General features: G+C 35.3%; 1 protein-coding gene across 1 annotated transcript; it reads left to right on the top strand.

Moving 5' to 3' along the window:
* The first annotated feature begins 3,143 nt into the window (after positions 1 to 3,143).
* LOC142235493 (uncharacterized) lies at positions 3,144 to 22,136 on the top strand. The gene is made up of 6 exons (XM_075306745.1): positions 3,144 to 3,237; positions 10,047 to 10,961; positions 11,103 to 11,307; positions 11,399 to 12,021; positions 15,608 to 15,811; positions 21,763 to 22,136. The coding sequence occupies exons 1-6, from the start codon at positions 3,144 to 3,146 to the stop codon at positions 22,134 to 22,136; spliced, it is 2,415 nt and encodes an 804-aa protein (XP_075162860.1).
* The last annotated feature ends 2,628 nt before the right edge of the window (positions 22,137 to 24,764 follow it).

Genomic DNA, 24,764 nt, shown 5'->3' with positions numbered 1-24,764 from the left:
ATGGGTCCCAAAAATGTATGCGGTGTAAAATAGAATCAGAATTTACTTTTCTTTGCAGCACATTTGAAAGAAAGAGGATGTTAAACATTATTCTTCTACTTTTTAGGGTAGGTAGTTTGATTAAACTTAATCTGTATTCATAAGAGGGCAATGTCACTGTAGTCCAACCATGACTACGTAGGCAAATAAAATAAATTGTTTCTGAACAAATTCAATCATGTTTATATAAATATTATAAGATGGGTCCCAAACAATAGATCCATATTCTAAGATACCACGGACTAACGATATGTAAAGTTGTTGAGTAATGGAAGGATCATTGAATTCTTTGCTCCATCGTTTCATGAAACCAAGAACACCATAAGCTTTATTAACAGTCATCGAAATGTGTTGCCTGAAATTCAGCCGGCGATCAAGAAAAATTCCTAGATCTAAGATAGACTCAACAGTATGAAGTTCATTCCCATTAATGGCATATTTAGTAATGAAAGAATTACTTCTTGAAAATGTCATATGTTTTTATCACACCATTTAACAAAACTGTTAAGATTAGATTGTAATATACATTGCTTATCTGGGTTATTGAAAGAACGAAATAATTTAACATCATCCGCGTACATTAAAATATGACAATCGTGAATGACTGATGGTAGATCATTTATGAAAAGATTGAAAATGATCGGTCCCAAATGACTACCTTGCGGAACACCAGAGGTAACCACTATCGGATGAGAGCAAACATCACGCAATCTTACCTTTTGAACTCGACCATCCAAATATGTAATGCTTTGTTGAAACCTATTCTATCAAGTTTATACAATAGTAAGCTATGGTTGACTTTGACAAAAGCTTTACTAAAGTCGGTATATATTACATCTGTCAGATTACGTTTTCTAAGACCATCATTGACAAGGGTAGTCAGTTCAAGAATATTTGTAACTGTCGAATGGTGTTTTCGAAATCCATGTTGAAATCTGGAGAGAAATGACGAGATTTGGTGTGAAAGGGAATCTGTAATTATTTTTTCGAGTTTGTGTTATCGTTGACCGATTCGGACGTGTCTTTATTGTGCTCCCACAAAACATATTTTTTTCATTGGTTTTTGTCGATTGATGTCGTATAGGGCATTTTGGTTCATTTTTGTGCTGGCACGCCATCGTTGAAGCATCGAAGAACACTGTGAAAATAACGCAAAAACAGACATATAAATAACAAATATAAAACATCGAAAAAATACCTCACTTGCAGAGTAGAACCCGAAAATACCAAAAATATCAACAAACAACAACAACACTAGTAAAGAAATACAACACTAGTAAATGAACCCTTATGATAAACGTTTAATATTGAAAACTGTTGCCGAATATCGACGCAAAAATAAAGATTTTCTGCGGCTGTGCCGACTAAATATTAACTCAAATGCCCCCTTCTATATTAATGAGAATCTGACTCAATCTAACTACAAAATTCTTAACAAAGCACTGAAAATGAAGAAAACAAAAATATTGAAATCTGTTTTTACCCGAAGTGGACTAGTATATGTAATGCGAAATGAGAAAGATGACCCAATTCAAATTCAAAACGTAGGAGATCTGGATCAGTTTTTTCGTGATAATATGGATGATAGAGGCGAAGAGCAATGAAAACAAAAAATCAATTATCTTAGAACTACGTTTTAGAAGTATCTATGTTATTACTATACTTATATGTTTAATTATGTTTATTATATGTAATTTTACCCATACGATGTATATCTTTGTGACATTTATTTCAGCTCTGTTAATGTAATCCAACTAAATTTCTTTAAAAACAACTTTAATTATTCTATAGATATTTTTAAACGTAAACTAAAGAAGCAGACAGTATTGGTGTAATCTTCAATTTCATGTTATTTATTTATAATGATGAATTTTGGTAATTTTATAAATCCAGGGACGTAATGATAGATATGGTAAAGGCGCTGGCGAAACAGAAAAGAGGTATGAGGATATGTCACATTAATGCGCAAAGCATTGTAAATAAAATAGATGAGTTTCGGTTAGCGTTTGAGGGTTCCGGCGTAGACGTTATATGTGTGTCAGAGACTTGGCTTAGTTGCTACATACCAGATAGTCTGATTCTGCTAGATGGGTATAAGGTATACAGGTCAGATAGTCCAAGGGGGTGGTGTTGCAGTTTACGTTAAGATGGGAATTAGATCTAAATTGTTACATAGAAATAATGCCACCGATGGCATAGACGATGTGTTTATTGAAATTATTCAAAATGAGGAGAAACTCCTTTTAGGGTGTGACCATATGACTATGTATCCTTGAATAATTTGTTGCACTATGTAGAGACTTCAGCGGTCGCTTATCGGGACATTGTAATAGTTGGCGATTTCAATTCGAACCTGCTAGCTGACAGCTCTCTACGGAATGACATGGCCGCTCTCGGACTGGAACTAACAAACGACTCTATTCCGACACACTTTTCGACAAGCACAAATACGTTGCTGGATGTGTTTTTTGTGAGCGATCTAACAAAAGTTATGCTATATGATCAGCTTTCAGCTTCACTGTTTTCTAAACACGACCTGATATTTTTAACCTATGATTTTGGTCTGCCGGTTGAGAATCTGAGATATACTTTTCGTGATTATCGAAGCATCGATTATAACTCTCTCTATGAGAGGATTACACGTATTGACTGGGCCCATACTTTCAGACTGATATCTGTTGACGAGCAAGTATCCTTTATTAATCAAAATATACAGGCTTTGTATAGTGAATGTGTACCACTCAAGACGCGGGTTAAGCGGGGTAGTACTAATACTTGGTTTACTCCCCGAATACGAGATTTGATCCGTGATAGCGAATGCTAGATGGAAGCGATTCAAAACCCAGATTTTCCATGACGAATTTAGGACAGCGAGAAATAAAACGAACTCAGCGATAAAAAGAGCCAAAACTGACTACTTTTCTGATCGTTTCAATAGATGTATTATCACACGGGAAAAGTGGAATGCAATCAAGCAGATAGGATTTGGGGGATCCAAAAACCCCCATGATTTTGACAAAACTGCGGATGAAATTAATGAAAAGTTCGTTAATATCCCGACAGTACGAGCCAATTCAAATTTTTATGAAGGAGTATTTATGCGCATGGACGAGGAGGAATATGGTTTTGAATTTAGCAGCGTAACCCAAGGTGATGTTTTCTCCACCTGTATGTCAATAAAATCAAATGCCATTGAAAGTGATTGTATTGATCCACGTTTTTTAGATTGGTTCTTCCCCATATACTTCCGGTTGTCACGCACTTGCTGAACTCAATATTTATGTCAGGCAGTTATCCAACCTGTTGGTCACATTCATGTATTATACCCGTACCGAAAACAAAAGGTGACTACCATCCAATTTCGATTTTACCATATTTGTCTAAGGTTGCGGAGAAACTGATGCATAAACAGATTAGCTCTTTTCTTCAAACCCGTAACCTGATAAGTGTGCACCAATCAGATTTCAAGGCAAGTCATAGTTACACCACAGCCTTGCTAAATGTATGTGAGGATATGGGGCAGCATGCAGATGATGGGATGACAGGGTTGTTAGTATTGCTTTATTCAACCGTCGAACTGAACTTTATTCAACCGTCGAACTGAACGGACGTGTTTTCTAATAGCGGAGTATTTCATCGTAATAAGTACTTATTACGAATTTCACGTGTGGTGGAAATAATAAACCACCATGCAGCGAAATTCACAGTCATCCACTGGGTTGCTAACTTCAGGGCCCAGAGGACGGGTAACGATTGAAGTTATAAATTTGGGCAGCGACCAAGAGTCAGGCCCAATTAGTCGACCTGTAGACGGGTCGACTGGCGGTGACACTTTGGTAAGTCGAACCTTTTCTAAGGTGACGACATCAAAAGGAGGCAATCCCTCTCGAAAGAGATTCAAGGAACGAAGAAAAGCTTTGTTTATCCTAAAGAAATTAGGATCAGTCGACCCAAGCACGTTGTCGGCTAAGCAAAGCGATTCCTTAAAATGGGCTCAAGGAATTCTTGAAGCTGGAAAAAGGGAACGATCACCGGATGAGCTGCCATCCTCTAAACGGGATCAAAGATCGTTTGCCTCAGTTGCAAAAGACAGCCTTGTGATGGCTATTATTAATAAAGGAGCATTGGACGGTATGATTCCAAGGCAAAAATGGGGGGAAATTGAGAACGCGATGTCTGGTGTCTACTCAGAGGTGCGAAAAAAGTTTCCCGGACCAAGTCCTCGACGGCAAGATGCTGGATGGTATCAAGGACGATACCATCCAGAGGTCTAGGTTAGGTTAGGTTAGGTTATGTGGCAGCCCGATGTATCAGGCTCACTTAGACTATTCAGTCCATTGTGATACCACAGTGGTGAACTTCTCTCTTATCACTGAGTGCTGCCCGATTCCATGTTAAGCTCAATGACAAGGGACCTCCTTTTTATAGCCGAGTCCGAACGGCGTTCCACATTCCAGTGAAACCACTTAGAGAAGCTTTGAAACCCTCAGAAATGTCACCAGCATTACTGAGGTGGGATAATCCACCGCTGAAAAACTTTTTGGTGTTCGGTCGTAGCAGGAATCGAACCCACGACCTTGTGTATGCAAGGCGGGCATGCTAACCATTGCACCACGGTGTCTATGGATTGCTTTAAAGCTGCATTGATGCTAATTGGTGAAGTTTGGGAAGGAGCCGCTTTGGAGTTAGTCGATAAAAAAAGACATACCGGCTAAATCTAGAGCACATGCATGGACACCGGCAAACCCTCCTGATCCTGAGTCAATACTAGAGAGACTAAAAGAATGTAACCCAGATCTTCCAACCGCCGATTGGAAGGTTGGTCGTTTGGATGAGGTGGATGGACCAAGACGACATGCGGTGTTTATATTAAACATAGAGTCGCTGCCACATCTAGCCCAGACCCAAGGACGCGTAAGTTATGGCTTTCATGATTTCCATATGAAGGTATACAAAAGCGATCAGCCAAAGGATTCCAAAACGGACAAGCCTCCGGTAGAGTCAGCAGTGAAAAAATCTCCTAGCGAAGCCGAAGGAGACATAAAACCTGCAGACTATGGCGAAAATCATATGCGGGAAGTTTCTACAGGCTCAAGCCTCACCAAAGCTGAACCGCGGATTGTTGCGAGAGTCACCGAGATCTGTGAAGAGGAAGCCCTTGATGACTCAATTGAAGCGGCTGATGTGACGGTGGTTGGAAATGTGGATGGTTCTACGGTTCCTCCAGATAAATCTTCACCATTGTAAGGCCGCTTGTGCTGCCTTAAAAGTTCTCCTGATGAAAGGAGACATAGATATAGTTCTTATTCAAGAACCATACATATATAAGAACAAGATCTGTGAATTAAGCACACCGGGTTTCAAACTTTTGCATAATACCGGTAACGATATAAATCGAGCATGTATAATTGCTAAAAACGAACTAAACTTGTTTCTGCTTCCTTCCTTGAGTCGCTAATAGAGTTTATTTTGCGTACTAACCTGGTAGTTTGCAATAAGGGAGATGCACCAACCTTCGTCACCAGGAACAGACAAGAGGTTTTGGACGTAACGTTGACCTCTCCGGAACTGAATGATAAGATATCTGAGTGGCAAGTTTTGAGGGAACATAGCTTCTCAGATCATCGCTACATCAGTTTCAGATTGGCTGTTCGTACTTCAATGACCATATTTCCGCCAAATGTTAGGAAAGCTGATTGGATTAGGTATAGGGAATCGTTCAATTCGATGATACCGGAAATGCCGGAGACAAATATGAGCACTGTGCAAGATATCGAACACGCAGTGGAGCGGATTACTAAGGCCTTCAACATTTCACTGAAAGCTGCTTGCCCTAGAGGAAAGCCAAGGGGAAAAAATCGGCCGCCATGGTGGACTACGGAGTTAAGTAATATGAGGAAATCCTGCAGGAAGCTCTTTAACAAAGCAAAGTCCACAAGAGCTCCGGAGGATTGGGACACTTACAAGATGAATCTGAGAGAATATAAACGAGAACTGAGAAGGTCTCAACAAAACTCTTGGGATGATTACTGTAGCAGTATTGAGAATACGTCAGAGCCTTTCAGACTACGGAAGGTACTAGCATCCACTAACACCGCTCCAGGTTTCATTAAAACATCGGAGGGAAATTGGACAACCTCCAGTGAGGAGACGTTGGAGGTACTTTTGGACACACACTTCCCTGGAAATCAGACGGTTGAACCATGTTCCGGCGGTGTAACAGAGGCTCAGCGATCATTTCCTATCGAGGAAATTGTGTCGGAATCTAGAATAAAATGGGCTTTAAATAGCTTTGGACCATTCAAATCCCCAGGACCTGATGGAATTACTCCGGCGGAGTTACAGGCAGTGGCTGAAAGAATTATCCCCTGGTTGACGGCGATATATAAACGATGTGTAAACTTAGCATATATTCCAGAAAAGTGGAGGGAAACAAAAGTCGTCTTCATACCTAAAGCAGGAAAAGCCACTCACTCGAGTGCGAAGGATTTCCGACCAATCAGCTTATCCTCATTCCTACTTAAGACCCTGGAGAGGATGATAGACATGTATCTTAGAACTAGCGTGGATTCAAGTTTGCTCTCGAAACGACAGCATGCATACTCGAAGGGCAGGTCTACTGAGACCGCATTGCAAGAACTAGTCAGCTTTATTGAAAGCTCACTATCTGTCAAAGAATACACAATCGTGGCGTTTCTAGACATCGAAGGGGCGTTCAATAATGTCCATCCGAGCTCGATATTAAATGGACTGACAACTCTGAATGTTGATCCAGGTATACTTAGGCTGTTAGACGAACTTCTAATAAAGAGACGTATTTCAGCCACACTAGGGCAAGGAAACATACAAAGGTATGTGAATAGAGACACTCCCCAAGGAGGACTTCTATCACCTCTTCTTTGGAATGTTGCTATAAACAACCTTCTGGTTTCCCTAGAAAAATAAAGGATAAAAGTGGTGGCATACGCAGATGATGTGGCGCTAGCAGTCAGGGGAAAATTCCCATCCACAATCAGAGATATTATACAGAGAGCTCTCCAGATGACTGAGAAATGGGCGAAAGATAATGGTCTTGGTGTAAATCCAGCAAAGACAGAACTAGTCATGTACTGCAAATATGGCCCATTTCCTTAGGGGGTACTGAAATTCCCTTTGGTGAGTGTGCAAAATACCTTGGCGTTATTTTGGACAGGAAGCTGAATTTTAGGCTTAATATTGAAGAGAGGGCGAGAAAAGCCACGGTAGCTTTGTACTCGTGCAAAAAGGCAATACGGAAAAAGTGGGGACTAAGACCAAAAATTGTGCATTGGCTATACACGGCAGTAGTTAGACCTATAATGCTATATGGTGTTGTAGTCTGGTGGCCGGCACTTCAGAAACCGACTTGTTTAGATAAAGTTCAGCGTATGGCGAGCTTATGTATCTCAGGCGCATTTAGTAAGACAGGAACAGACTCCCTTAATGTCATGCTACATCTATTGCCTTTAGACATTTTGGCCAAACAGTCAGCTGCAACAACGGCTGTGCGGTTGCGCGAGCTATCGCTGTGGTCGGAAAAAATGTACGGTCATAGTTCGGTCCTCAAAATAATGCCAGATGTGCCTAACGTAGTGGATTATACCCTGACAAAACCACTTTTCGACAAAAAGTTTGAAACTCTAATTCCCAACAGTGAGGCGTGGTGTACACAGACCTCGGGGAATAAAAGATATATAGATTTCTATACTGATGGCTCCAAATTGAATGGACAAGTGGGGTTCGGAGTATATTCTAAAGATCTGGAAATTCGAATAGCGAAAAGATTACCTAATCATTGTAGTGTTTTTCAGGCTGAAATATTGGCAATAAGAGAGGTGGTGAATTGGCTGACAAGTAATGTTCCAACAAATATTGGCATTAATATATACTCAGACAGTCAACCTGCAATAAAATCCTTGGACTCTGTGTTCCTTAACTCGAAAACGGCCATAGACTGCCGCAAATCTCTCAACGAGATGGCTGAGCAGTACAATATTCACCTAATATGGGTGCCTGGCCATAGGAACATACCGGGGAACTGCGAAGCAGATGTGTTAGCAAGACTGGGAACTACCTTACATATTCCAGGGGAACTAGAATCTGTTGGTATGCCTCTGGCCACCTGCAAGCTCTTACTGCGTGAGAAGGCTGTTATGATGGCCAATATTCGATGGGGAAATTGCAAGGGTTGTAACGACACCAAGCAAATATGGCCCCATTTAAACTTAAACCGCACACTAGATATGCTAGTGTTCTCAAGGCGTCAGATAGCACTCCTGATATCTGCTATAACGGGTCGCTGCCTGATAGGCGAATTTGCAAAAACTATAGGTGCGAAGTATAATGACTATTGTATAAGCTGTCATGATGTGGAGGAAAAGGAATCAATTAAACACCTATTGTTTGAGTGTCCTGCTTTTTGTGTAAGGCGTAAGCGAATTTTAGGAGCATATAGCTTTAGATTACTGGCTGACCTTGAAAACGTTAACTTAAGCAGTTTGTTAATGTTTTTGGAGCAATCTGGTTGGTTCCACAAAAGTAAATAATAGAGAAGGTTCAGTGGTTAAGACTAGAAGTGCCCATATGTAATAGGTACTTTTAGTTAAATGTGGTATAACAATGGACTGAATAGTCTAAGTGAGCCTGAAATTTAATCGGGCTGCCACCGTAACCTAACCTAACCTAGTATTGCTTGACCATTCGAAAGCATTTGATACCGTGGACCACGATATTCTCTATTCAAAGCTCCAATATTTCTATCACTTCTCCAGTTCTGTCATTCGTTTGGTCTACTCTTATCTTAATAACCGAAGTCAATCTGCCTGCTTAAGTAATGACATTTCTAGACCTCTTCCGCTGCACAAAGGCGTTCCACAAGGCTCAGTATTGGGACCACTTTTATTCACGTGCTACAGTGTCAAGCTTTCTTAGTACTTTGTATGTGTTGGCGTGTTGAACCATGTGGGTGCCGAAAAGAGCGTAGTAGGGTTCCATCCTTACGGCACTGTGATAGACACTCCTGAGGGCCCAAGCAACATCAGCTATATGGTCATCCCATCTCCGTTGATCTTCCCCAATGAAGCACCTTATCATCTGAAGAACAGATCGATTTACCCTCTCTGAAGCGTTTGCCTGAGGAGAATAAACGCAGTTCTTAAATGTGCCGTCCCATACTTCGACAGCAATTCCTAGAAAGTTGAAGATATGAACTGGCGTACATTGTCTGAGTGGACGAACTCCGGTACACCAAATGTGCGAAACACATACCTTTCCAAAAAGGATATAAAATTAACAGCCGTTGAACTACGCATGGGCTCCAGAAAAACATATTTAGTGAAATGATCAAGACAAACAAATAACACTTTTCCATTGCGAGACCTTCACCTAATCACCGGTTTTAACTACGCTTTCTCTTTTTTATTATTATTTATTAAGTCTGTAGAAAAAAATCCATACAGACTAAAATATACATATATGCAATTATTAAGACAACATTATGTGTTTACCAACATAATTTTTCGTTTTAGTGTATCTTTATTTTCTGAAAGAGCACTGACGTGATAGTGTTTATTAAATTGTACACATAATCGACGAAGAGGGTTATTATTTGCATAATTAGATTGAAAGTATTCAACTTTTAATATATCGATTCGGGTTGGTCGAATAGGAACATTAAAATGTATGCGGTGTAAAATAGAATCAGATTTTACTTTTCCTTGCAGCATATTTGAAAGAAGGGGGATGTTTAACATTATTCTTCTACTTTTTAGGGTAGGTAGTTTGATTAAACCTAATCTGTATTCATAAGAGGGCAGTGTCACTGTCACTCTAAGTTAAGATGGGAATTAGATCTAAATTGTTACATAGAAATAATGCCACCGATGGCACCAGACGATGTGTTTATTGAAATTATTCAAAATGAGGAGAAACTCCTTTTAGGGTGTGACCATATGACTATGTATCCTTGAATAATTTGTTGCACTATGTAGAGACTTCAGCGGTCGCTTACCGAGACATTGTAATAGTTGGCGATTTCAATTCGAACCTGCTAGCTGACAGCTCTCTACGGAATGACATGGCCGCTCTCGGACTGGAACTAACAAACGACTCTATTCCGACACACTTTTCGACAAGCACAAATACGTTGCTGGATGTGTTTTTTGTGAGCGATCTAACAAAAGTTATGCTATATGATCAGCTTTCAGCTTCACTGTTTTCTAAACACGACCAGATATTTGTAACCTATGATTTTGGTCTGCCGGTTGAGAATCTGAGATATACTTTTCGTGATTATCGAAGCATCGATTATAACTCTCTCTATGAGAGGATTACACGTATTGATTGGGCCCATACTTTCAGACTGATATCTGTTGACGAGCAAGTATCCTTTATTAATCACAATATACAGGCTTTGTATAGTGAATGTGTACCACTCAAGACGCGGGTTAAGCGGGGTAGTACTAATACTTGGTTTACTCCCCGAATACGAGATTTGATCCGTGATAGGGACCTGGCATTCGCTAGATGGAAGCGATTCAAAACCCAGATTTTCCATGACGAATTTAGGACAGCGAGAAATAAAACGAACTCAGCGATAAAAAGAGACAAAACTGACTACTTTTCTGATCGTTTCAATAGATGTATTATCACACGGGAAAAGTGGAATGCAATCAAGCAGATAGGATTTGGGGGATCCAAAAACTCCCATGATTTTGACAAAACTGCGGATGAAATTAAAGAAACGTTCGTTAATATCCCGACAGTACGAGCCAATTCAAATTTTTATGAAGGAGTATTTATGCGCATGGATGAGGAGGAATATGGTTTTGAATTTAGCAGTGTAACCCAAGGTGATGTTTTCTCCACCTGTATGTCAATAAAATCAAATGGCATTGAAAGTGATTGTATTGATCCACGTTTTTTTAGATTGGTTCTTCCCCATATACTTCCGGTTGTCACGCACTTGCTGAACTCAATATTTATGTCAGGCCGTTAACCAACCTGTTGGTTACATTCATGGATTATACCCGTACCGAAAACAAAAGGTGACTACCGTCCAATTTCGATTTTACCATGTTTGTCTAAGGTTGCGGAGAAACTGATGCATAAACAGATTAGCTCTTTTCTTCAAACCCGTAACCTGATAAGTGTGCACCAATCAGATTTCAAGGCAAGTCATAGTTGCACCACAGCCTTGCTAAATGTATGTGAGGATATGAGACAGCATGCAGATGATGGGATGACAGGGTTGTTAGTGTTTGCTTGACCATTCGAAAGCATTTGACACCGTGGACCATGATATTCTCTATTCAAAGCTCCAATATTTCTATCACTTCTCCAGTTCTGCCATTCGTTTGGTCTACTGTTATCTTAATAACCGAAGTCAATCTGCCTACTTAAGTAATGAAATTTCTAGACCTCTTCCGCTGCACAAAGGCGTTCCACAAGGCTCAGTATTGGGACCACTTTTATTCACGTGCTACATAAATGATCGTCCAAAGTACCTGAGTTATTGCAAAATTCATCTATATGCACATGACGTGCAGATTTATTTGGGTGCGGATAGAAACGTATTGGATGATGTGGTCAAGATGGTGAATGATGACCTTGTCGCTGTTCATGAATGGGCATCATCCAATGGGTTGTGTCTGAACCCAGATAAATCTAAGTGTCTGGTTATTAAGGGGCAAACAAGACAACGAATTACAGAACCCAACATTATCCTCAATGGCCAAAGGATTGAAATTGTTAAGTTTTGCAAAAACCTGGGAGTAATATTTAATGAAAATCTAACTTGGTCGAATCATGTTAATAGTATAACTGGAATAACATATAACAAATTAAGTATACTCTGGGCGTCCCACTCATTTACTCCACAGAATAAAAGATCTTTATTAGCAAAGACCTACCTCATGTCATCTTTATTATATGGCTGTGAATTGTTCTCCCATTGTGATAGTGTCAGTATGCGGAAACTTAATGTACTGTTTAATAATATCACTAGATATGTCTACGTTATCCGAAGATTTGACCATATTTCCGGGTACAGTACTCGGCTATACGGGTTGACACTAGAAAACTTATATAACATGAGGGCGCTTATTTTATTACACAAGACGATAAACTTAAAGTTACCTATATACCTATTTGAGATGTTACATTTTGCCAGGTCCAATAGGGGGAAAAAGATTATTCATATAAGATGTCGAACGTTGGTATCAGAATGGCACTATCACATATGGGTCATACGTCTCTGGAATAGACTGCCAAATAAACTGCAAATCACCACCAATGCTTTCAGTTTCAAAAGACTAATTACAGAATATTTTCGGAATAATTAAAGTTAACAAAATGTATTTTTGATATACTACCATATTCTTATCATTTTTTTATTTATTTATTTCTTATCTTTTTTTTTATATTTTATTTTTTGTTTTCTTTTATTTTTCTCATAATGTTATTTTAACGAAAACATATTTTTCTTATTTTCCACTCCTGTTCTCTCCCTTTGTTAAATTGCTTTTATTTTACTTTAATTGTATTTATTTATTTATTTTAAATCTATTTTATAATTACTACGATAATCAAATGTATTATTCAAATTAATAATCCTATACTATAATTATAAGATTTTAATCTTGTTGTGTAGGAATGCATTTAATAAAGAAATGAAATGAAATGTTGCCTTCTGAGTATTCAAATAGTTGAGAACGGTAGTGGAACTTATAAAAGGCATTTCAATCGTAGAAGATGGTATGATTGTAAAGGGATAATTTTCCATTGATTCCCAAGATTTCTCTGAATGAGTTGACTGAAAGAATTTAGCAAAAATGTTACATATATCCAAGTCTTCAACAGCCACTTTCGTTCCACTCCTTAAAGCTTTAGAAAATCCACGTGAGGTACGTTTTGAATTTACAAAATTATAAAACTTCTTAGGGTTAGTTCTCAATTGGTTCTTAATATTATTTAAGTGATTACGATAAGCAATTCTATTTTCTAAGTTAAATTCGGATCTTACTAACGAATATGAGGCAAAATCAGGAGAAAGACCTGTACGTTTACATATTTTGTATTCTTTCTGTTCTTTAATATTTTTAAATTAATTGTATTCCATGGTGGTCTACCAGAATCATCAAGCAATTTGAAAGGAACAGATTGCGAAATGCAATTAGATAAAATTGAGTAAAATTTTGCAACTATTGAGTCAAGATTATTGGAGGAAGTAATTTCCAATCAATGACGGACAGCATAGAATTCAACTTTGTAAACTCAGTTCTGGAAAAACAATATTCTTTTTTATTGCTCCTTTTATAGGTAGATGTTATTGGTGTGGAATCGCAGTGAATGTCCAAACATATAGCAGGATGGTGAAGGTCTTCAGGATAAGTTATGGGATTGTATCCTTGCGGAGTAACTTCGTCTGGAAAGTTAGAAAAACCAAATCTAAAATTTTATTGCTAAAATTTGAAATAGGGTTCACTTGGAAAAGGCCAAGTCCAAATAATGATTCTAGGAATTCATTGGGGCAACCATTATTAGTTGCCATAAAATTTATGGAAGTTTAAAGTCGCCTATTGATATTAATCTGTCCACAGATTATGCTTTGTATACGTGTGCACAGAAGATGATGGAGGAATATAAGAACATGAGATATACAGAGAAAAACGGTTGAATTTTATTTTAACTGCTACAAATTCAATGTCACTGTCAGTAGGTGTAATTAGTTCAGAACATAAATCAGATGAAACAGCAATTAAAACGCCTTCCCCTGTCTTCTTCTATGAATTAACACGATCACATCTATAGATCTGGTATTTTGAACTTAAAATTTCAGAATTAGAAATAGTATCATTAAGTCAAGTTTCCGTAAAAACAATAACATAATAATATAAATCAAAACTAGAAGTATAAAGATCACACAATTTAGACTTCAAACCCCTATCATTTTGATCAGCATCAAAAGACGGAGATTCCAAATCCACCTCCATCTTCCGACACGACATTCTCGGAACTTTTTCGATGTCTAATGTCGAAATTGAAGGCTTGTAGCTTTAGGCTCCAACGGGCCAAACGTCCAGATTCATTATTCATTAATCAGCGTAAGCTGGCATGATCAGTTATGATCGTAAAAGGGAGGCCTTCGACATAAGGTCGGAACTTTTTCACACTTAGGTCCGCGGCGTAACACTCTAAATCCGTTATGCTGTAGTTCCTTTGGGTCTTGTTTAGTTTCGCCGACATATAGGCAAGACACCTCCCACAACTTGTGTTGAAGCATCACATTGTATGTAGTACTTTCAACAAAAATCAGGATTCATTACAATCGGTGCTGAAATTAAACAACCCTTTAAGGTCTCAAAAGATAGTCTTGCCTCTGATGTCAACATAAATTTCTTTATTCGCACCTTTGTGAGACAGTCGTGTAGAGGAACAGCCACAGTAGCATAGTCTCTCGCAAAGCTACGGTGCGTAGCTTTGTAGTAGTTGTGGGTGGACGTGTTTTCATTGGGCTCCAGTAGGGCAGTTTAGTTTGGTGTATAAAGACTTCTTTTAAAGCTAAAATAAAAAAACAATCGTTGCCATATGCACCCTGTGTTGAGAAAAAGATGAAAGAAGGTCAGTGCGGAGCTCAGCATTTTCAATAATTGTAAAAAACTTTTATGTTTATACAAAATCTAAAGAAAAAGTACATACAACAACAAATAACAATTTAGTGTAAACAAAGCAAGAGAGTTTGAGAGTGTGAGAATAAACTATTGTCAAGTGTTACAGTAATCGAAAGACATCGATATTAAAACTCAACTAAATGACAATAGTTAATAAGAGAAAGCATGATAAAACAAACAGGTAGTGTCTGCGAAACATATGATTCTAATTTTTTTAAGTGTGCTTTTCGCCAAACTTCATACAAAAAAAAAAAAAAAAACAAAACAATGTTGTCATTGCGAAATGAATTACAATTTTAATGTAGAGGAAGAGTAACTATTTTTTCTTATCAGCTACCGGAAAAACTTAAATATCGGACAATTTAAATATTATTTGATTATATTTAAATTGAGATTTCGGAATTTTGATATTCTATGAAATAAAAAATATGGGAAAGTGTTGTATGTGCAAGAAGAAAGTTGGTGGACTGCACGGCCCAGGATTTTATGTTCCAAATGATGATAAGAGAAGAGCAGAATGGGCAGCAATATGTAGAATTGAACTGAAATATTACTACCAAATATGTGCGGACCATTTTCTGCCTAGTGATATCATAAATAGTTTCTACAGAAAACACCTCTTACCAAAAGCAAAGCCTTTCATTGTAGGAGGGTAAGCTACGTTCAATTTGTAAAGATATTAGTCGAAAATAAAGTGCTTTCATTTAAGGTACAATCTGCAAAAGCAAACCTGTCTGGCCACCGGATAATGGACACAGCAACCAGGTTAGTTCCAAAAGCTACACATCTACCTACGTATATACAATAAAATTTTAACATTCACTAGTTATACAGAGGAAGAGTTATACACAGAGACTCTACTAAATGGTTTTCCTCAACAGAAGTCACTCCTGCTTCCCCTAAAAATATAGAACAAGACATTTGCGATGAAGACGACGACGAACCATATACTTCACAAATAATTTCTTTTGGACCTGCCGAAGATGGTTTGTTGGCCGAAAACGAATCTATGATGTTATCTGAAATACATGACAGCGGCGACTTGAAAGACGACGCCTTACAATATATCGCTGCACAGAAAAAAAGTGTCTTGTAAAATTAAGGACCATTTTGACTTCCACATAGTTCAACAAATTTACTGTAATATAGTTCATTTTTCGTAACCACAACGAAAATTAACTTAGCTAAAGCAAAACTTATAAAAATTCAGTAAATGTTTTTTAGTTCACTAACTACGAAATGGGAAGTATTTTTCCTTAAATAAATTTCCAACACAGTAGTTAATGCATCGTTGATTTTATTATAAAAATACATGGGCAATATAAAAATCTTACTACGAAATGTGGACAATTTACTAAGAAAAAATTTTTTATGATAAAAAAAATTGTAGTAAAAATTAACTTAACGACATTACCGATTCGTACGATGACTACCTACAGATTATTTCCCTTTTTATTATATGTTGGAGTGTTTTTACTCACATTGAAAATTTTAGTTAAAATATAATAAAAATTAGTTAATATAATCCTTGACAGGTGTATATAATTTTTATAGATTCCTCATAGATTTGGTATATATTTTACCTTAACTTATAGATAGAATTCCAACTAATCAATAAACGTGCTACTGGAAAATGTGAGTACATCATGCGAGGGAGTTTTTAGAGACATTTTGTGTATATCTCGTATGATTGTTTGTGTTTGTTATTGCGTCATTTATGCTGTTGTTGGTTGTTTTGATTCTAGAGACAATGGAATGTTCCTTGTTGGTATTTTTTGTGGTGAGAGTTGTTTTTTTGCAATAGCAAGATCAGAAAGGGATCGTGTGTGTGTGTGTGTAGAGTTTATTCTTTACGGCAGGTATGTATCCCTAATGACTATTTGTGTCTTTGTGTTTTATTGTTGCATTCAGTTATGTTGATGCATTTATGAAGTGCACACGTGGATTTAATTTTGCAAAATTGTACGTGCGGTATTGGTGTTTATTAATGAAAATACATTTATTTCGAAAGATTTTAGAAACTGAGAAGTGAATGATGTGATGTTAGAGGAATCAAAAACGCTTTTTATTGATAAAAAACAAATAACAGATTGATTGATATATTTCTGTTAATATGTTAGTTTAAAATTAGTGCGGATTTTAAATTGATTTACATAAAAAATATACAACATGAGTGGTAATAGGATGATTTATATTTATTCTACATCTGGATCACAGGTTGAGAAGCAACCATTTTTTTGAATCTATATTTTTTATGTTATAGAAATTCCTACAGGTGAGTACTAAGTTCGAGTTTAGCAGCTAAAATTAAAAATAAATCACTAAGCAAAGTATAAAATTATACGTCTTCGATACAAATTTAAATATAACTTGATGGAGAATAGCCCAAATCAAGTTTTTTATAAAGATTATTTTTTATAATGGATTATTAAAGAAAACTTATCATGGAAATTGCAATTTTAGCCGCTAAACTCGAACTTAATATCCACCTTAAATACTAAATGCTATACTGACAAGTGGAAATTATGTCTAATTTTATAATATTTTTTATTTCAAATATATTCTGAGAATAATTTCAATAACGTCCCATTTGTCCATGGATATGATTCCAATAATGTACCTACTGGATGGATTTTTCAATGTGGTAAGTTTTTCTATAAACGGTATTTTGTCCGTTTTTAATAAAACCAAAATTTCAATTTATTAAAAATTATTTTTTTCACTTGCAGGTAGATAGGTCTCGTAATGGTAATTTTTTAAATATTCTTACTGTTTAATACTAATTAAGCTGATATCCTTCTTGGCTCTTGAAAACCGTAAGTTAAAGATCAATATGAACGATAGAATTAATTAATTAATAATATTTTTCTTATATTTTGTATAACTTTGCAATTTCAGATGCTTATAAGCCAAATCCGCCCAACAAAAGTTAGCCAAAATCGATGAAATTGGACAATTCAATTGAATATAGCAACTTATGCCACATATATCTTTCATATGGATAGAAAACATGAAAATTTAAATTAATTAGTTTAGTCCTAATAACATAGAATATTACTCTTTTGAAGAAGCAATTACTAACTACCGACAAGTAAATGCGTCCAACGTACTAAAAAAATATTTTCTTTATTGTATATCATAAGCCATAGTTTTGTGTAATATAATAATAATTCTTTGAAATAAAATACTGGTGGTTATAGCAAATTGACTTGTTTTGTACGAAAAATTTCTTAGTTATATACAGGCTTGTTGTACCTTTTGTAGTGGCGCTTCCACCATTATTTGGGGGGAGGGAATTATATTTCTTTTCGAGTCGGGTTTTTATGTTTTTACATGGAATATAGCCCCATCTATTTGTCACATTGTATCGAGATACTATTTTACCTATCAGCCTTTTGACGTTTTCATTTGGTTTCGTACCAATTTTTTTTTTTAACTGGAAAACAGCCGTTTGTACAAAGCGTTACCGAGCCTTCGTGGGCCAAATTGTGAGATTACTCTGCCATTTTGTCCCTATCATTGCTATCGAACAAGAGTCAAAAGCGTCAAAATTTTATAATTGAAAAGTTTTTCTTTGGGGAATCCGTATTTTCATTTAACCTTGTATTTTTTTTTTTTCGATTTTTGACCAAGTGAGTATTATGCAACATTTTTACAATCATTTGGTTATTAAATTAATAATTTCACAATTTGGACAGATTTGATGGCTAATTGCATACCCATCTCATTGTATTGGATCAGTTTGGAGAAATTTATTGGATATTATTACCACTATTGATAATTGTCGACTGCTATATTACAGGCCTGAATGGTAATAATCATAACTCTCCATAATGATTGTCTCTCCCTAATTGCTATTATGTTTCATTTAGGCTCTCTATATATTCTCATCAATGTTTTTGTTGCACGCCTTACTTTGATTCTGCACCTATATCAATTACTTGAATTTCCCAAACTGCTTAGTTATTCGTGACCGTCGCAGCTTGCACATCACCGGGGGTGTCGACAATTGTTCGAAAAGCGAGACTTTTGATACGTGTGTGGTATTGATATTGCTGTTTTGGTGGTCTATGGATTTGACCAAAGTGTCCCGAAACACCTCCTGTGCTTCGAAAGTGTCATCTTAGTGCATGGTAATGACCACCTCGACGGTCCAAATGTGCGCTGGAATACGGTTTATTAAGAATCAATGAGAGTGTTGTGACCTCTTGTTATCCCCGGGAAAAAAAAAGAAATCAACGCATAGTGAAAAGAAAAAAATCAGCGTAAAATTAGCATAAGTTAGAGGGGAAAAAATAAAAAAAAAAAAGAACAAAATATTCCTATAAATGTAGGAAGTAAGTTATAGAAGTTTTTTTTCCTGTTCATTTTCGTTTAGATATATTTTGTTGATTTTTTTATAAAGTATTTAAAACAACAAAGAGAAGAGGATTAAATAATTGAAGTGAAAAAGAAAATAATACCGCTATTTTGGCAAAATCATCATTCAACATTCTTAAACTGCCATCAAATCAATTGCCCTCAAATTGCATCATTCATCATCACCCATTTTATGCCCGCAGCGAAAAGCAATGTTGAATGATGATCTTGCAGAGGTATTTCTGTTGTTAACATTTGAGTGTAATTCACCTGTTCTCATAGCCACATCTCATTCAACTCAAAATTGGATTACACAGCAACATAACATAATTTAACACATCAAAAAGAACTTGAAGAAAATTTCAGCAGCGCAGCCGACGTAACTCAAGAAAGTACTTTCAGCGAGGGACGGTGAACTGGCGATAATGTAAGTGATTTTATTTCTTTTGTATTTTGTTTTGATGATTATCTGGTTTAAAGTTAAGGTGACCATATCAATAAAACTTTAAAGACTTAAACCCGTTAAGTTACTCGTATATTAATTTAAATGAAAGCCAAATTCGCCTGAGATACGAAATCCAATTTTCAAATTTTCTTGATATGATCACCCTGATTTTCGCCCCACAAATGTTGCTGAAAATATTCAAGTGTATTAGAATGATTTTTACTGGTCCGGAGAAAAAGTTATTTGCCAAACTTCTAAAATTTCTGGTGAATTATTGCAAATCACATATATAAATTCTTTCTTTCTTTATAAGTAAACTCAACAATTACGACTATTTTTTTTTCTCTCGGTTAGATTCAGTTTGTTTTCAGTTTTTCTCTTTAATATTTTTGTTCACCTATTTTTTTTATATATTTATTTAAATATTAAAGTTTTGCTAAAAATTGATTTTACCTACTAAATTATTTAAATGTCCAATTTAAAAATTCAAAATTTTATAGATTAAGCCAGGATTTTCCAATAATGTTCTTATTTTTAAGCTTATCAAGTTTAAATAATGAATTCTTGCCCTTTTGAATTAGAAATAAATTATAATGAATTCTGAATAAGATCGAAAATTCATCTGTTTGATTCCCCGTAGAATCGGGTAAGGTTCGTTGTTGGCATATTAGGGGTCGACACATTGACGATGGTAAGGAATTTCTCCAGTTTCGACCGCGGTAGGGTGGGCGATGTTGGCAACACTACATCTTGTTGCTTAAGGCTTTTGTTGTGGTGCATTCTACGAGATCCCTTGGTTCTTGCCTTTTAGCTTCTTCTCTTCTTTGTGACATATAATCTTTTCTTTCCTACTCTAGTACATAAGCTTTTGTTTTGTTCCCTAAATTTCATTTCACACTACATCTGTCCGTCTTGATATTCTCAGCACGCGTTTACAAAGATAAGAATTTATATGTGGCACAGTGGTATCCAAGACATTGTAGCACATAGAACCCTACCCACCGACGAGCATTAAGGCCGGAGATATTGCGTGCTGGTGCTCTTTTCAATGTCTCAATAACATCGACCACCTTTCTTTACCCGTAATATGCTACAGTATAAAATAAATGGCGCCCAACGTGGGGCCCGAACATGATTATTTAAATAAAATTCTAATATTTTTGTACCATCTAGCATACCGCTAACATTTACTTGTTCGGCTCAAAAACATTGTTTTTTTTATTTCTCTCTTAATTTTTTATTTTTCCTTTTCAAAACAAAGTATAATTATTTGGATATTGGTTTTGGTCGTTTTGTAAATCCTTTACCTACCAGTAGTTAGACTTGTTTTCGTTCTCAATTTTCATATGTATGACTTTGGTATAATCTTTGTTTGCATTGGAGTTCAGTTTCTGGAAAGTGAATGGGCTAGATCTGACCACGGACAAGGGGTATATCATTATCACACCCTGTCACATTCTCTTGGAATTGTAGCAATTTCATGTCTATACCGAGGAATGATTTTGCTCTTTGTCTCTTTTCCTTTATCGTTTCATTCTTTTTTTTTTTTTTTTTGCACCACAAAATCAACAACAAACTTTGCCGATTTTGAAGGGGGTCAAACAGATATAATGAAAAATAGGGTTTTGGTAATCCGCTGTCTATTTTGATTCTGTTCTAAACAGATTTTTTTATCATTTACATTTATAATTACTTCTATCTTATATTACATCCGTAACATTTTTTTTTGTTTTTGTCTTTTGTTTCGCTTTTGATTTTCCTTAGTTCAAATTCTAAAGAAAAAGAGTAATCAAAATTGGAACAAGAATTTTTATTCAGAAGATTATAGTTTGGAATTATAGTTATATTTACATTTCATTTCTCTATATTTTTATATTTGCGATTTTTCTTTACATATTTATATATATATATATTTTCCATCTAGGTCAGGTTGTGGTTGGACTTGTTTTTACCACTTTCTTAAAACGCAATCCGTTTTCATTTTGCGGTTTTTGTGATAGTTAGTCATTGTTAAACGGCATTCATACATTTTGTTTGCCCTGCCGTTATGTACATTTCGATTTCAAACAATTTTATTTCTTTGCACTTGTTTTATGGGATAAATATTTTATCCTGCTGTTAAATGATTTCCTTTATTTTTTTTGGGTTTCCTAGCGGATATATTTGCGCATTTGGAGGTTTTGAAATTTGAGTGCTGAAATATTTACTTTTATTTCGTGTTTTTTTTTTTAGATTGGTGTTTGTTATTAACTTTGGTTAGAATGTCAAAAGAGGCTGGTACTGAAAATGCACCACCTGAGGGGGTGACAGACACGCAGTTGACGTGTGGGGCTTGTGACAATCCAATCACTTCCAAATCTCAATTTCATAGGACTAATTGTGGACATAATTTTCACAAGTCATGCTTGGCTCAATGTATAAAGACTCGGCCTTTTTGTCCGGTTTGTAATGCTCGTGTTTTGAGTGAATCAGGAGCGCCAGGTATGACTACAAGATCTCAGGCAAAAGTACCAACATCTCAGCCGACCACATCTTCTAATATAGAAGGACACACAGCTTCTGTTCCGAATCCTACGGGTAATCCAACGGATATATCTACACGTTGATGATAGCGACTATTGTTTCTGCTCAGCAGGCTCAACTATTGACAACTTTGACAGACCAGATCGCTAGGTTGGTTCAGACCAATATCGAATCGAGGTTTTCACGAATGAGTATCAATGGTGGATCAGAGTCACCTGTTACTAGACCTACTCAGGCTCAGAATACTTCTCCGAGTGGAATGCAAACTTTGCCAGCGGTGGAAGAAAGGACCTTTCGAGAAATGTTTGGAATTTCGTTGAATACGTCGGGTGGCCAGGCAGCCCGTAATTCTAGCCGTTCAGGTCCTTCTGGTTCTGGTGTTGCTGGCTCACATAATACCGCCTCATCTGCAGGGCTGTGGAGTCGGAGTCGGAGTCGGAGTCTTGGAGTCGGAGTCTGAAGATTTTGCTGGAGTCGGAGTCGGAGTCGGAGTCGTAAAAATTTTGCTCGACTCCGACTCCGGCTAAACCAAATTTTTTAAAACACTTCACATTTTTGTAACTAAGCAAGTTTTTACGCAAATTAGTTTCCATTGCGTTATTCATTCGATCAATGTACAGCATGATTGTAAATGAAAATCAACTTCCAATAAGGCTATCTTTTTATGTTTCCTAGAATGTTAGACTAGCAGATGGGCTGGATCGATCAATTTTAATGCCCATATCAATTTATTTTAAATATTTCGAACAATCGAAATTATTTTTTTTAATTTTATTTTAAGGCCATATACATATGTGGAATATTGACAGAAAATTTTTTCAAAGTTGTTTTTTATAGAAAATTTTGTCAAAATGTTATTTCTATAAAAAGTTTTGTCAAAATTTTATTTCTATAGCAAATTTTGTCAAACTTTTATTTCTATAAAAAATTTATTCAAAATTTTATTACTATAGAAATATTTTTTTTTATAGAAAATTTAGTGAAAATTTTATTTCTATAGAATTGAGTCAAAATGTTGTTTCTATAGAATATTTTGCAAAATTTTATTTCTATTGATAATTTTATTTCTATAAAGTCAAAATTTTATTTCTATAGAAAAGTTTGCCAAAATTTTTGATAATTTTATTTCTATAAAAATTTAAGTCAAAATTTTATTTCTATAGAAAAGTTTGCCAAAATTTTGTAGTAATAGATTTTTTTATTAGAAAATTTGGTCAACATTTTGTAGTAATAGATTTTTTTAATAGAAAATTTGGTCACAATTATATTTCTAAAAAAAATTTTGTCAAATTTTATTTCCATAGAAAATTTAGTAATTTTTTTTTCTGTTGAATATTTTGCAGAATTTTATTTACTACACAAAAAAATGTTTAAAATTGTAGTTTTATTGATAATTTTTTCAAAATTTTATTTCTATAAGAAAAAATTGTCAAATTTTAATTCTATAGCAAATTTTCTCAAAATGTTTTTCTTACTGATGTTCACTGATACTCAGTGCTATAAAAAATGTATTCAAAATGTTATTACTATAGAAATATTTTTTTCTATATAAAATTTAGTCAAAATTTTATTTCTATAGAAAATTTAGTCAAAATTTTGTTTCTATAGAATATTTTGCAAAATTTTATTTCTATAGAAAATTTTGCAAAATTTTGTTTGCTACACAATTTTTTTAAATTGTATTTCAAATTTTTTCAAACTTTTATTTCTATAAAAAAAATTTGCCAAATTTTATTTCTATAAACATTTTATACAAACTTTTATTTCTACATATTTGCTCAAAATTTGATTTCTTTAGAAAATTTTGCCAAAATTTTATTTCTATAGAAAATGTAGTAAAAATTTTGTTTCTGTAGAAAATTTTGCAAAATTTTATTTCTATATAAAATTTTGCAATATTTTTCCAAAATTTTATGCTCACTGATACTCACTGCTAAAGGTAAGTACTATGTTCGCTTTTCGCATTGAAATTTTCGTGGTTACTTTATTAAAACAGTCCAATATAAAGCAGATAAATTAACTCAATTGATGCAATGTTTCTTGTTTCTCTAGATTTCGCCAAGACTTTACAGGAATAAGTTTGTTTTCATTTATAGTTTCGATTATTTAAGGAAAAGTAATCGCGAAAATAAAGTGGTTTTCAACTCGAAAACCGAACATAGTACCCACCTTAAGTCGAAAACTTGTAGAAATGACTAAAATTTTCAAATTTTTCAATGAATGAATCATAAATGCATTTTTGCGAAATTGTCTAAACAATTACAAATATTTCCCAAATATTGCCCGAGATTTTGTAAAAGTCTGATTTGAGATTTTATCAAAATGTCGATCTAAATACAAAGTTGTGCAGAGTATATTATAATCGGCCCGCCCGACTTTAGACCTTCCTTGCATTTTTATTTTTTGTTAAAGTTGTGTTACGTCCCATAACGTTAGATTTAAATTTTAGGTACATAGATTTTATAGAAGTATATTCAATTTTGTCTAAATCGATTCAGATTCAAATTCATGAATATGGGAATATAAATCTTTATATAGCTCGCAACAAATTTATCAATAATTTTGGTCCACAAATACATATACTGTTGGTATCTTCTCATATTATGATGTGTATTTATATCATTATTTTTATACCCACCACCATAGAATGGTAACGGGGGTATAATAAGTTTGTCATTCCGTTTGTAACACATCGAAATATCTATTTCCGA

The sequence above is a fragment of the Haematobia irritans genome, chromosome 4 (genome assembly GCF_050003625.1).
Source record: "Haematobia irritans isolate KBUSLIRL chromosome 4, ASM5000362v1, whole genome shotgun sequence".
In the NCBI taxonomy this organism is placed as follows: domain Eukaryota; kingdom Metazoa; phylum Arthropoda; class Insecta; order Diptera; family Muscidae; genus Haematobia; species Haematobia irritans.
This window is presented reverse-complemented; position numbering and strand designations above follow the sequence as displayed.